At 34.9% G+C, this 14,913-nt stretch overlaps 2 protein-coding genes across 2 annotated transcripts; one reads left to right on the top strand and one right to left on the bottom strand.

Moving 5' to 3' along the window:
- The first annotated feature begins 5,810 nt into the window (after nt 1-5,810).
- LOC107760324 (abscisic acid receptor PYL3) lies at nt 5,811-8,622 on the top strand. Its single transcript, XM_016578358.2, has 3 exons — nt 5,811-6,077; nt 6,855-7,070; nt 8,059-8,622. Exons 1-3 carry the CDS (start codon nt 5,979-5,981, stop codon nt 8,269-8,271), a joined length of 528 nt encoding a protein of 175 aa, XP_016433844.1. The 5' UTR covers nt 5,811-5,978; the 3' UTR covers nt 8,272-8,622.
- A 3,008-nt stretch (nt 8,623-11,630) lies between these two features.
- Nucleotides 11,631-14,913, bottom strand: LOC107760323 (pentatricopeptide repeat-containing protein At4g01030, mitochondrial-like). Its single transcript, XM_016578356.2, has one exon. The coding sequence runs from the start codon at nt 14,583-14,585 to the stop codon at nt 11,790-11,792; it is 2,796 nt and encodes a 931-aa protein (XP_016433842.2). The 5' UTR covers nt 14,586-14,913; the 3' UTR covers nt 11,631-11,789.

The raw sequence follows: 14,913 nt of genomic DNA, 5'->3' as shown, positions 1-14,913 counted from the left end.
TCGGGAGGTTTCGTTTTGGTTTTTGGAGTGCTTTGGGACACTTAGTCCCTAAACGGAGGCTTAAGTCTTAGAATTTGGACCGTAGTTGGAACTGTGTGAAGACGACTCCGGAATGGAGTTCTGACGATTCCATTTGCTCCGTTGGGTGATTTTGGGCTTAGGGGCGTGTTCATATTGTGTTTTGAAGGTCCGTAATTCATTTAGGCTTGAAATGGCGAAAGTCGAATTTTTGGAGTTTTGGGCCGGTAGTAGAATTTTTGATATCGGGGTTGGATTCTGATTCCGAAAGTTGGAGTAGATCCGTAGTAATGATTATGACTTGTATGCAAAATTTGGGGTCAATCGGACCTGGTTTGATAGGTTTCGGCATCGGTTGTCGAATTTGGAGATTCTAAGTTCTTTAAGTTTGAATCGGAGGATGATTTGTGTTTTTAGCGTTGTTTGATGTGATTGAGGCTCGATTAAGTTCGTATGATGTTTTAGGATTTGTTGGTATGTTTGGTTGAGGTCCCGGGGGCCTCGAGTGAGTTTCGGGTGCTTAACGGATGAAAATTTGGACTTGAGCATAATCTGAAGTTTGTTGGTTCTGGTGTTTTCGCACATGCGGTGGGAAGTACGCAGGTATGGCCCCGCAGAAGCGAGGACGGGATCGCAGGTGCGATTTTAGGCATGAGGGTCAGTGGTCGCAGATGCAATGAAAGAGCCGCAGAAGCGGAGCTACATCTGCGGATGAGTGATCACAGAAGCGAATTTGGGGAAGAAGTGAGGTTCCACAGAGGCAGACAAGTTAGCGCAGAAGCGCATCCGCAGATGCGAATATAGGTGCGCATTTGCGGAGTCTGAAGAGTTAATTAAATTTTGCAGGTGCGGAACTCTAGCCACAAAAGCGATTAATGGACCGCAGGTGCGGTTTAACTGGCAGAAAAAGGAGCTAAATCGAGGGTTTGATTCAATTCTCCATTTTTGGACTTGGAAGCTCGGAAATTTGCGATTATTTGAGAGATTTTCAGAGAGAGCTTTGGGGTAACGACTCCTTGGTTGATTTTGGTTATATTTCAATAATCTATTATTGTTTTCTTCATTTAATTAAGGATTTTGAGTGGGAAAGTTGGAAAAATGGGGGAAAAGTTTTCCAACTTAATTTCTGAGTTTTGAGTGGGATTTAGATACCGGATTTGGATAATTTAGGTACGAGTGAACTCGTGAGTGAATGAGTGTTCATATTTGGTAATTTTTACTCGATTCCAAGACGTGGGTCCGAGGAGGCTTTTTGGGGTGAATTTCCAATTTCTTGTTTTAGCTTTGATTTCGGTAGCTAATTAGTTCCTTGTAGTTGTATTCATGTTGTGTGATTGATTTTGGCTAGATTTGGTACATTTGGAGTTGGATTTTCGTGGAAAGAGCATTGTTTCATATTGATTTGAGCTTGGTTCGAGGTAAATGGCTTGCCTAACCTTGTGTGGGGAAGCTCCCCTTAGGACTTGGTACTGTTTGATATGTGAGCGCCGTGCACGTGAGGTAACGAGTACGTACACGTGCTACTTGTTGTAAAACTCTATTTTTTCACTAAGTCATAACTTGTTTCTCCTTATTTGAACTACATCAGCATATGCAACCATCCTGTTTAGATTAGAATAGCATGCATACGTGCAAACTGTATGTGAAATTTTAATAATCTATTTGAACTCTGCGCAGCATGTTTAGTGAAATTTTTCTGCTTTCCTTAACTTGCACTTAGTCCAAACTGTAGGTTCTCTTGCTGTAACTGTTATTCATATTGGTTGAGTTGCATATTTACTTTGGAACTACGAAACGGTATTCCGGGAGATCCCCCTGCACATTTACGTTTGGGACTATGAGACGGTATCTCTGGAGATCCCATGTTGTTATCACTGTGTTATAATCTGTTTTCTTTCATTGATTCTCTCCCTGTTAGATTTCCGTATCTATTTTTACTGCGATATTTTATTCTGTCTTATTTCATTATATTTATACCAGTAGGGCCCTAACTTGATCTCGTCACTACTCGACCGAGGTTAGGCTTGCCACTTATTGGGTACCGTTGTGGTGTACTCATATTCAAGGTACATCTGTCTGCGCCCCCAGATCCTCGGAGTCCCCCTCTATTCCCCAATGTTTGTTTTTCCCTCTTTCTGTAGAAATGATGTTTAGAACAGTTAAGACTTCTTAGTAGCTTGTGACTTAAGGTATTCCGGGTTTTGAAAATTGTTTGGTGCTTTTCAGAGGTGACAATGTATATGTCGAGTGACATTCAATTGCTTATTAGATATTTGTTACTGTTAGTAATTAATGTTCATGCTTTTATTTCATTTTCGCAAAGTGTTAGGCTTACCTAGGCGTAGAGATTAGTGCCATCACGACAAATCACGGAGGGAGAAATTGGGTCGTGACAAAGGTGGCTTCGCCACTGCGTAAGGAACCACATCTCGTGTTGTAGAAAGTATACTTTTTTTTTAACAAAATAAAGTGTATTCTTTTTAATTATCGGGCTCAAAGTTCAACGCTGCTCTTATGTGAAAAAGTAAAGTAACACATTAGTTCCTTTAGATTTGTGTGAATTTTGAAAAGAATAATTAAATTCTTGAAGAAAATAGAAGCGGGAAGGAGTACAAGAAACATGAGGATTTTGGGAAAGGTGGGTTGAGGAGAGTAGCATAAAAAATTATTTTTCAAAAAATATTTTATATTCTCTAAGACTCTAACCAAATACTAGAAAATATTTTTCGATTTTTTTTCACCAACCAAACAAAAAAAAAAAATGATAAATCCACGAAAACCTTTTCCTTCGTACCAAACACACCTAAGAGTTAGAATCTGAACTGTTTGTTTCCTGTGCTTCGATGTTTTCGTACATCAAGTTATGGTGTTCGAAAAATCTACTGCAGGATTCTTATCTTCATCGTCTAATTTTGCCCTTTCCTTTGTTGTTTCCTCTATTTTGGTTTATTTTATTTCTGCTTTAATTTTGGCATTCATTTTATCAGCTTTCGTTAAAAGGGAGAATATTCCTTTTATCCGAGTACTCCTATTACTTATGTCATATTTCTTTTTCTTTTTCTCTTTTCGATTAATTGCTATTCAATATTTTGTTAAATAACATCAAGTTGGAGATATAGATGAGGTTTGAACTCATGATCAGCTTTGACTGTCGATGCACGAAATATTAACATCAAATTTACGTGCTCAATTTTTAAGGGTCTGTTTGGAAAATCACCAGATAATTAGAATTGGTATAATTACTAGGATAATCATTACACAGCCTAGTAATTACACAGTATAATAATTACGAAGACATGTTTGTTTGTCATAACGTAATTACAGTATAATTATAAGCGTATTGTTTGTTGCACGAGTGTAATTACTCAGTTAGTTTAAATTTTAAATGAAGTAATTATCAAAATTTAAAAATTAATATAATAAATATATGCCTATAAATATTTTTTATAAGTATATATGATATAAGATTTGATATTTAAGATGCATATTTTTTTCTTGAATATACATTAATTAGTAATCATATATTTATAACTAATATTGTAAAAATAATTGATATATATTTTCTTAATTAATAATATTTAATTTAATTAATTATTAAAACTAAAAACACACGTTTTATAAAAACACCATGAAATGTAGGATTGATAAAATAATTAATATTGATAAATATAATGTCATAACATTATTCAAATATTTGACAAACCTAATATATCAATTCTAACTAAAAAATTAACAACATGTAATGTGAAATAATAAGTCATACTACTAAAACAAGTAAATTGGAACCACAAATATAACACAATTTCAAAAAACAAGTTTAACATATATCAAATTCCAACATAATAAAAATAAGTTCCAATACAACTGAAGATTAGGAAACATTTAAGTTTATAATCTCATTCAACAAGGAAATTCTACTTTAATAACATCACCCGTTATATGCCAAGTTTGTTAATGATTCATTATTTCTAATATTTGGAGGTGTAGTTCCAAAGTAGAATAACAACGTAGTTAAGCTAACTGAAGAAATAAAACAAATAAGAAATAAAATATATGAGCAATTACATGGATTCACAAGAAGTAAAGGTAAAAAAAAATAAAACATAAATAATGTACACAGAAAAATATATTATAAAATTAAAATAATGGAAATAAAAAGTTATAAAGAAAATAAATAAAAATAAAAATAAAAAGAAAAGAAATTAAAAAGTAACCTTGTAATTACACAATGCAATTACCATCAATTCTCATCCTCCCCTCCCTTGAGAATTGGAGAGTATAATTACACCTCGCCAATTACACCCAAATCCATGTTGACCAAGTAATTACTTGGCTAGACAAACACACCAAACGATAAAATTACATCCAATTACACCCAAATTCAGTTCCCAGATAGTTTTCCATACAGGCTCTAAGTGTTAGCGAGTAGATAACTATGTCCAATAGTAACTCATAAAATTAAATTTCCCATGAAATCAAAAACTAAGTTATAATTATTAAATTACTCTTCTTAAAATTTAGTGATTAAATGATTCAAATTACTCCATCTGTCTCAAATTATCTGTCACGGTTTCTAAAAATAATTGTTTCAAATTATTTGACATTCTAGAAGTTCAAAAGTAAATTAATTATATTTTTCCTATTCTATCCTTAATATTAATAGTTCTTGAAGACTACAAATACCAGTAAATATTAAATAAAAAGAAATTACTATATTTTACTTTAAATAAGGATAAAATAATTAAAAATCTTTTCCTATTTAAGAGAAACACGAGAGAGAGAATAGTAAGCCGCTAATAAGAGAAATGCATGCACATGCACTAGAGGATATATGGTGGGTAGAATATTCTGAAATCCTAAAAACCTAAGTTGACGGGAGTGGGAGTGGGAGTGAGACAGTCAAAATTGTTTAACTTATCAATGTGAAGTTGTTCTAATCCACCAATCGCATTGTATTTTAATGGCCACTCTTTTATGCTCTACATACATATGGGACACATGCCCAACCTTCTAGTAACAACAACTTTATAATATTCTCCCAATTTTCCTAGTTGGATTTTTCAGTTAGTATTCTTGCAATACTTACTGCTATATTGCAAAAATAGTTTAGTGGTCAGAAAATCACTAATTAAATAAAAAATTTACGAATTTAGTGGCCTCCTAGCTATTATTGCGCAGTTGAATTTTATATTTTCAATTGCTAATATGCATAAATATTTGAAAAACGCCATACAATCATATCTCTCTATGACATCATCCTTATATAAGAGCACTTCTTTATAAAATTTAAATTTTTTCGGAATCAAATCTCATGTTCTATTGTAATATATGTTTTTTATAACAGCAATTCGCTATAACATCAAAAAATATTCGGAACAAACAAGGTTGTTATAGAGAGATTTCACTATACTTTGACTCATTAACTTCCCTCCTTCAAGAAATTATTATTGAGAAAAACATGTTCAAAGAACCAAATTAGAAATTTTATTTAGCAAAGTATTGTCTTGATTTAGGCATATTTGTATGGTCAAGTTCATTAGTACAAAATTTCCATAGAAAGATTGACATGACCAGAACAATTCAAAAATGCGGACTCAATAATTTTCATTTTTTAACTTAAAAAGGATAAACATTTAAGAGAAGTTAGTTAATTTTGTAGAATTATGTAATAGTGGGCCCATTGGATAGAAATAAGTCTTGGGCTTATTGGGCTGTTATTGGTGGGCTTACTTGTCGGTGGAATCTGACAATGATAGCTTACACAAAGATCTCTCTCTTTCTACTTCTTCTTTGTTAGACTTTAAAGTCAAGACTTATCACAGACCAATTAACCAACCACCACCAATTTCTCAATCTCTCTCGATTTCTCTTTGACTCAGTAAGCTTTTCGTAGAAGTTCAAGTTGTGTTAAAAAGCTAGAAAATTTTAAGGGGTTTGAAGTAGAGAATTTCTGAAGGAAAATGGAGGCACAGTTTATAGCAAGATATCATAGTCATCAACCTAGTGACCATCAGTGTTCTTCTTCTATTGTTAAGCACATCAAAGCACCAGTTGATATTGTAAATATCATCTCTTTATTCCTAATATGTCTGTAAAAGTTATGAATTTTTGCTTGTTGTTGATGTTTTAATCTCTATTCTTTTTTCCTCGTATTCTCTTGAATTCTGGTTAATCTTGCTTTTGCAATATGTTAAGAGTCTTTTCTCTTAATTTTTTTTTTGGGTTCTTTAGTATCTCTTATGGAGATTTTTATCAATATCGTGACTGTGGTGATTTTTTTTAATTTGTTTATAGTTATAGTAAATTGGGTATTTCTAGTTTGTTATCAAGCTGATATCTTTTGTTTAATCTTCTCTTTTTTTATGGGGATACCAATTTTTGGTACGTTTTTGCTTTTGTTGTAGAAGAGTTGAGTTACTCATAAAAGGTGTGTCTATTTGTGGAAAGTTTGTAACCAAAAAAAATGTGTTTGGTAAGGTTTCTTCAAAATGTTTGTAGAAAGTCTTATATAAAGTCTTTCTTGGTTGAGGCAGTTTTCTGTAAAAAATAAAAACAACAACTGAAGAAACAATTATAATGAGGAAAAAAAACAATTATAAAGGCAAGAAAGAAAACATAAGGCTTTTGTTGTATAAACTTTGTATATATATACATTCTGTATGTTATATACAAAAATTATACAAATTTTATACACTTTTTCGGCTAGCAGACGTAAATAGTTACTGGTGCGGGCTAAAAGTGATAATACCCTTTTATCATATGCTATATGTTGAGTTTCTCTATTTTTGCATTTGAGTTTTAAAGTCTGACTTTTATGGTTGTTGATTTACTTGTAGGTTTGGTCACTAGTGAGGAGATTCGATCAGCCTCAGAAGTATAAGCCATTTGTTAGTAGGTGTACTGTGAAGGGTGATCTTAGGATTGGAAGTGTTAGAGAGGTGAATGTTAAGTCAGGTCTTCCAGCAACCACCAGCACTGAAAGATTGGAACTTCTTGATGACGAAGAGCACATTCTTGGCATTAGAATCGTCGGTGGTGATCACAGGCTAAAGGTAGGTGTTTTCTCTACAAGCATAATCTAGTTTTGTTGATTATGAAGGTGAGGATTAGCTCAATTTCACTTGCTTTTTAGAAGTATCCTACATTAAAATAGTTTCCTTGTTACTCTCCACTTCTGCAAGAAGCTGAGGTGGGGTTGAGTAGCGCGTATCCAGCATATGAGCAGAGTAATGCATGCTCGGACCCAAGTAGGTAAAAGATCAGTTCTTGGAATGTTGTCTATTCCACCAATTCGGATCTTAACAAGATCTTTAAAACTTGTGAATAGAAATGCTTGGTTTTTAGGTTATAGATATGGAATGAATTGGTACTAAGTGTTTTAACTTTGTGAATGTCTATTCTGGGATCTTTCATTATCATTAAGTGGTTTTAACTGATACTGTTGGATTTTGCATTTGTTACTGCTGATATTTGATTTACTAGAATAATAAGTAATTTAGTCGTAGGAGGAATCTTCGTTTAAATTTAAATTTAATTGGATAAGTTACTTAAGATATTTTAGGTTTTTGAATATTTATTATGCATATTTTTTGCAAATTCTGTTTTAAGTTCTATTTAAAGCCCTCTTGGTTAATAAAATTTATTTAGAGACATTTTCAATCAATATTTTTAATATTTTTGCTGCCCCACCTATTAAAATCCAACAGTTACACTTATGGATAAGATGTGTTGATAAAAAATTTCACACATCTACCAATCAACTAATGGAGTCATTAAACTAATCTTTTGTTTTTTGCATCTTATCAGCATTGATATGGTGGGTTTTGTTATTAGTTGCTGTGTCTGCCGTAGTGTCAAATGTCCTGTAATGTTTGGTAATTTGCATCCGACATTGCTCATTTCAGCTTGTCGTCCACTTTCATTTTGCAACAAGAAGTTGCAAAATCTTAGTGCGCGTCTTTTCTTAATTAAGCTGCCTGCTATACCTGTCTTAATACGAAGCATACTAACCTGGTGTTATACTCTTATCAACTTCTGCAGAACTATTCTTCAGTTATTACAGTCCATCCAGAGATACTTGACGGTACACCAGGAACACTGGTGATTGAGTCATTTATGGTGGATGTGCCTGAAGGGAACACTCAAGAGGAGACCTGCTACTTTGTGAAGGCACTAATCAATTGCAACCTGAAATCACTTGCTGATGTCTCAGATAGAATGTCAATGCCAGTGGAGGTCTTCCCATCAGCGTAAACTGGCCGTCCGTCTAGTAACCAGATCAAGACATGAAAGAATTTTCAGTCTCTTTGAAATTGCTTCTGCTTGTAATCCATCTCGACTTCTATGCATAAATGGGGTTTGTACCCTGTCGTCGTACTAGTTTTATCTATGGAGGTTTTGGTTTTTCCTCTACTATCTTCTTTCGCTGTTCTTAAGGTGGTGCTGAGGCTCTTTTCATATCTGTAAATACTTCTGTAGGGAAAGTGTTGCTCGTAGAAATGTTTTGATCTGGCAAATGCAACTTTTAGCTTGCATAAATTATGGACAGAATGTTTCTATTGCAGCTTGTTTCCAGAGCTTTGTATATAAGTTTAGTTTCCTTTATTATTGTCTATGTTTGCTTTGAGTCTCAGACTTTCACTGTTATTTCAGACTTTTGTGGTATAAACTAGCCTTCCTCAGTGAAACCATATCTGCTAACAAATACTCCTATTAGCTTATATGTTTCTGTTCTAAGGAACTTTAACTTCTTACCATCTTAAATCTCGCAATGGATGATCCTCCCTTGTGTGTCGTAATCTTTCATATGCTTTGATACCACGTAACAAATACTTCCTGAAACCAAACCTACCATCCCCGCAAGTCACATAACAACAAATACACATACGGGAAACATCAAATAGGGGATAGAGCCAACGAGGCTCGATTACTCAAAACGACCGGCCGGGTCCCCCACCCACCCTGGGCGGGGCGCCGGGTTCCCCCACCCACCCCGGGCGGGGCGCGATAGCAATAATAACATATAAATCAGAACAAAAAGAGTATATTCACCAATGGGGTTAAGAAAAAAGTCAGCTTTGGACCCATAGTGTCAATAGGACATTTGCCTTGTCAAAGCAAATGTTTTTTGTTGGATGATTGTGTGAAGTTTAGAATAAGATAAAGTTGGAAGATAAGTTTGTATTCAGTTAATTTCTCAAGTTGAGGGATGCTGGCTGGTTTTCCAAGTAGAAGACCATATGTCAGTTCAACCAACTTTCACCTGCAAATCCTATAGTGTAGTATTCTCTGATGTACTGTTAGCTCTATCTTTTCATTGAATTGCCTTGAAGTGATTATTTTGTGCTGATTTTTCATAATATACTAAAAATTAGCAAAAAACTACATGTACCTGAATTGGATATTTACATGCACGTATCAAGTACATATGCATAACCAGAGTCCATGTCACATATGTACCTTGTCTGAGCTATAGTAAGCTAATTGTGTAAATTTAGGACAACATCTCTTTCAATTTCGTAGTCATTACTTTCCAGTCTACTGTCAACTTCTCTCCGATCTCAAAAAGAGATATTTTCCCGCAATTGCAAGGCGTTGAGCTCTAGCATTTGAGCTGAGTTTGATTATGACAGATGAATTGGGTCTTGAGGATAATACAACAGCTTAATGAAAGGTTGATGGGAAAGAGACATTAAGGAGGACTTTTGTTCCCAGACTTGTAGGGAATTACAATAGAGGAAACTGGAACACACTATTAAAAAGAGTAGTTTTCAACCATTTCTTTTATCTCTTATCTTGTTCCTATCTATCACAGACGGTTGTCAAATTGGCATAGGCTGTCTTCCTTTGCAATAAGAATAGACAGTTCAAAGTGTGGAAAATTTGGCATCAGTGCTATTTTTTTCTACGCGGGACTTCATTTATATATCTTGTATGAATGTTGAGGACACCCTTATCTATGCAAGCTCAATAATCATAGTCTCCGATATTAGACGGAATGAGACTAGATACTTGCATTAGGTTTTTTCACCACAAGCTTAACGTTTATAGTATTAATCAAATAGAAGGCTCATTCATAGATCAGCATATAGCTTTTAATTCAATTCAATCCAAGATGAGGAACCGAGTTCTTCTTACCATTGTTGGCACGAAGAATACCTCTCAAAGGGGAACAATCAGATTCGATTTTTGGGACTGAGATATTAGTAGATTAGCTACACTCACTTAACCTAAAAAAGGCCAGCCTGAGAAAACCTTCCTAAGCTGATAGGAGAACTTCAGTCACTAAATTTTAAGTAGAGAAAATCTTTCCTCTGATTGCTTGAACGCGAAAGGTCAAATTGAGGAGAAAATATCATAGGTAAAGAAGATAAATTGATGGCCAAAGAGTGGATGTAACTACAATCGTCTATGTTTATCACAGTTAATTCTCAACAGTTGGACTTGGATTTAGAAAAATATCTCAAATTTTTTGTGTGCTTAATTCAAAACCATCCATCCTGGTTACTTTGTCAAACACAACACTAATAACAACAACAAACACACCCAGTGTAATCACATGGGGAGAGTAATGTATATGCACCTTACCCCTACCTTGAGAAGGTAGAGAGGCTGTTTCTAATAGACCCTCGGCTCAAGAAAAGATGGAGAAAAAAAGGAAGCATTAGCAAAAGGCAGTAATATCAGCAGAAATGATAGAAAGAAAAAAGAAAATCTAATCCATGAATAGGAAAAACAAAGGATAATCAGGCCTTACCATTCACCAAAAGCTGCATTCTGATTGAGGATGCAAGGCTTCCAAAGACGGTGAATTATCCGAATTTCTTTTCAGGAAGGGGAATCCAGGGAATCATTCTAGGCTCGTAAAGATTAATGGTTAATATAGAGTTTAACTGCTAAATAGATCACGTGATGTTACATTAGTTTTCCCCTTCTCCTTTGAGATCTCTTAATAGTGTTTTGGTTAAGTAACCTGTTTTCTTAACCCTTCTACTGTTACATATCTCAATAGAGTTAGAGACATTGTTTCTCTCCTTATGTGCCAGATAGCTGCAGCCCTGCAACTTTAGATTTAACCTTATGAGATATATTGACGAACAATTTAATTAACGAACTAGGTTTGAATAGTTTCTTACAAAAACGAGAGATTATTTATAAAATCTTCCCTGAAAAATAAAACATAGACAAGGAAAGAAACTAAACAATGATCTGAAAAAAAAAACAGCAATGAGTTCCTTTCTTCTTTATCTCTAATCTCTCTTCTATCCCTTCTCTTTCTTTTAACCAAACATGGTGTGAAGAAAGAAATCTGAAAAGTTATTTCTCAGTTTTCCATAAACAGAGTGCACAGTTTGCTCAATTTTGCCTCCAAACAGTGCTGACTTTTGCTCAGAATCAAGGGTCGTCGTGCGACTTGTATAGTTTGATAGTTTAAAGAGTTACTGATCACTAAGATCTCTTAGGTAGATGCTACAAGTTTGTTAATAAATGAGTGAAGAACAAAATATGGACAAATAATACTGGAGTCATCATACCAAAACGATTATGTACTTGCTCTAAATAGAACTACTGAATCAAACTTTTTTTTGCAATAGATTGAACCGTGACCAAGCTTTCCGGCTAGGAGATATAATAACGCTTAAACTGATTCCAAGTATCACTGTATTCATATGTCAAACATCTATGAAATGTCACAAAAAATACCATGTACAAAACTGCTATGACACAAGATCTGTTTTCTGTTTTAAGAGAAAAAGATGCTAGTCGTACCTCTACCAGAAGTCACAGCAAGAACATTTACCATCCTTAAAGTGGTGAAAGCGGACGCCATCTTTTAGGAAAATCTCTCGCCTCCTCAGCAATGACATGTATTTTGCAACGGTATGACAGTCTGAACATATTCTTGTATTATTGATCACCCTAATAGGTGCAGGACTTGTGGTCCTGATTAATCCATATGTAATTGCCAGTTTCTCAGTGTGAGCAAGTAGCACCTTTTCTTTCTCCACTTCAGCAATGTTCTGACAAACACATTTAGTATCAGGTGCATATCCCAACTTCTTCATCTCAGAGATTAACTTGTACAGTTCAAAGTATATCTCTCCTTCTTCTTGATGAGTTTTTCCTGCTGTAGAAAAGATGTGAATCCTCTGATTGACTTGTACCCAACTCCATACCGGTCCGATTTTCACTCCCATTGCTTCCATCTTGTCCCTGATACGGTCAACATCCTTCCATCGGTTTGAAAGTGCATAGAGGTTCATCATTAAGGCATAGTTAGCTGCATTATATGGTTCTAACTTGAAAAGGTATTCTGCTGCAATCTCTCCAAGCTCCACGTTTCCATGGATCCGACATGATGTAAGAAGAGCACCCCAAACAGCAGCATTTGGCTCCATCGGCATTGACTGAATAAAATCCAATGCTTCATCAAGGTAACCAGCTCTTCCCAGTAGATCAACCATGCAAGAGTAATGCTCAATTGTGGGGGTAACTCCAAAATCTGTCTTCATATGATCAAAATATTTCCAACCTTTATCGAGCAAACCAGAATGTTTATAACTTGATAGAAGAGCTATAAAAGTTATTGCATCTGGTTGGACGTGTGCTTGTCTCATTTTATCAAAGACTGAAATTGCCTCTGTACTAAGGCCGTATATGGCAAATCCGGTGATCATGGAATTCCAAGAAGCTAAGGTTTTATCCTCAAGCTTTTGAAAAACCTTCTTGGCATTTTCTAAGTTCCCACACTTACTGTACATGTCTATGAGAGCCGTAGATACATACACATCATCCATAAAATCATTTCGTATGCACAGGCAATGTATCTCTTTCCCAATATATAACAAAGAGAGACCTGCACATGCTTGAAGTAAGCTTGAAATTGTAACTGAGTTTACTTTGATACCTTCATCCTGCATCTGAATTAAAAATTCAAATGCTTCTCTAAAATATCCTTGCTGTGAACAACCTGATATTAAAGAGGTCCATGAAACGACATTAGGAGACATGCCACAACTTTTGATCCTTCTAATCATACCCAAAGCTTCCTTAATGCAGCTAGACGTTGAATAACCGGAAACCATGCTATTGTATGTCACTATATCTGGTTTAATCCCTTCTTCCTTCATCTGATTTAAAAGATTACTAGCTTTTTCAAAATGTCCCTTGCAGGAATAACCAGAAATTAATGAATTCCAAGCACAAATATTTCTGTTTGTCATACAATCGAAAACAGCTTGAGCAGATGTCAAATCATCATTCTTCACATACATATCTACTAGTGAAGTTGCAACATGCAGGTCATAGTCAAGTCCATTTCTTCTAACATGGCAATGGATCTCTTTACCATTACTCAAATAGCCTAATTCGGTCACTGCTTGAAGAACACTGGTTATAGAGTTGCGATTTGGCTGATAACCAGCACTCTGCATTCTCCTCAGAATCGCCAAAACCTCTCGATATGATCCATGAAGAAAATGACCAGATAAAAGGCAGTTCCAGGTTATTATGTCCGGTTTTATGTTGGAAGTTATCATTTCATGAAATAGCTCCAAAGCATCATCAAGGTAACCAAGTGCAATATACCCCGAGATAATACTATTCCAACAAGGCAGATTACGATTATCTGTTAAATCAAAAACTACTCTAGCAAGTTTGATATTGTCATTTTTCACATACATGTTGATCAGTGCAGTACGTATCAGTATATTCGATTCTAAGTCATATCGGATAACATACCCGTGAATCTGTTTTCCTTCATCAAGAGCACCCAATTTCCCACATGCTTGCAAAACTTTGGAAATGGTTAAGCTGTTGGCCTTAACAAGTAAAGCCTGCATTTCACAAAACAATTGTAGACCTTCTGCCCATTTCTCATCCCTTAAATTAACCAAAATTGCTTCATTCCACAATAAAGAGTCATGGATTAATGCTTCTTTAAACACCTTATTAGCACTCTCTGTCCCACAACATCTCCCATAAAAATTCATCAGCGCACATTGTGTATAGACATCTAAATTAAAACCTTTCTTGATCAAACAAGCATGGACTTCCAATCCTAGCCACATGTCTCTTAACTTTGAACAGATTTTCAAGACAAAAGCTAGAATTTCAGTGTTAAAGTTCACTCCTTTACTATGTAACTCACTGAAAACTTCAAGAATTTCACATGGATTTCCACCGAAATAACTGAATTCTTCAAGGAAAGAATTCCAGTACAAATAGTTCTCTGCAAACCCCACAAAGAATAACACTGCAGCAGATTGAAAATCACCAAATTCCAAGTAAGCTGAGATAAAAGACTGCATATTTCTCTTTGAATCCCATACACTAGATAATTTTATCATCTTGGCATGCATTGCTCTAACTGAATTTAGTGAGTGGAACTCTTTTTCATAATCAAATTGCAATGAAGAAAGTGGAGAAGGTGAAGTTGAGGGTGAAGTTTCAGAAAGTGTTTCTGCTACATTTACAAGGCCAAAATTTGTGGAATATCTTCTGGGTTGCTTTTGGGTGAATGGCTGATGTGAAGAAATGAAGTGGTACAATGGAGTAGCAGCCTCCATTGTGGCTTTTGAGCTTGAAGAAAATTATGGCATCCACTCAAAGTAGTTAATTGTGAAATAATGACAGTTAAAACAGTAGGATTTGGAGGGCTCTAATAAAAGCTGGAGTACTAACTAGAAGGAAAAATCAGAAAGGGAAATAAATAATTAAGTCTGAAAATCAAGAATCTTTAGTGGATAAGGTTATCTTGTGTCCATTTTATAGATAAGCCACTGTGCAATACTATGGTCCCTCCATACCCTAAAACGTATTATAAGTAAAGATTCAGCAACTGAGATAGAGCCACCAAAAAATTACTAAGAACTAAAAGGTAAAATGTTTGAGAAA

The sequence above is a fragment of the Nicotiana tabacum genome, chromosome 7 (assembly GCF_000715075.1).
Source record: "Nicotiana tabacum cultivar K326 chromosome 7, ASM71507v2, whole genome shotgun sequence".
In the NCBI taxonomy this organism is placed as follows: domain Eukaryota; kingdom Viridiplantae; phylum Streptophyta; class Magnoliopsida; order Solanales; family Solanaceae; genus Nicotiana; species Nicotiana tabacum.
Note: the sequence above shows the minus strand (reverse complement) of the source record. Positions and strands in the feature narration are given on the sequence as shown.

Coding starts and splice junctions, on each gene's coding strand:
- LOC107760323 (XM_016578356.2), bottom strand. CDS start 14,585: ATGGAGGCTGCTACTCCATTGTACCACTTCATTTCTTCACATCAGCCA.
- LOC107760324 (XM_016578358.2), top strand. CDS start 5,979: ATGGAGGCACAGTTTATAGCAAGATATCATAGTCATCAACCTAGTGAC. Junction 6,078..6,854: donor TCAAAGCACCAGTTGATATT/GTAAATATCATC, acceptor ATTTACTTGTAG/GTTTGGTCACTAGTGAGGAG. Junction 7,071..8,058: donor GTGGTGATCACAGGCTAAAG/GTAGGTGTTTTC, acceptor CAACTTCTGCAG/AACTATTCTTCAGTTATTAC.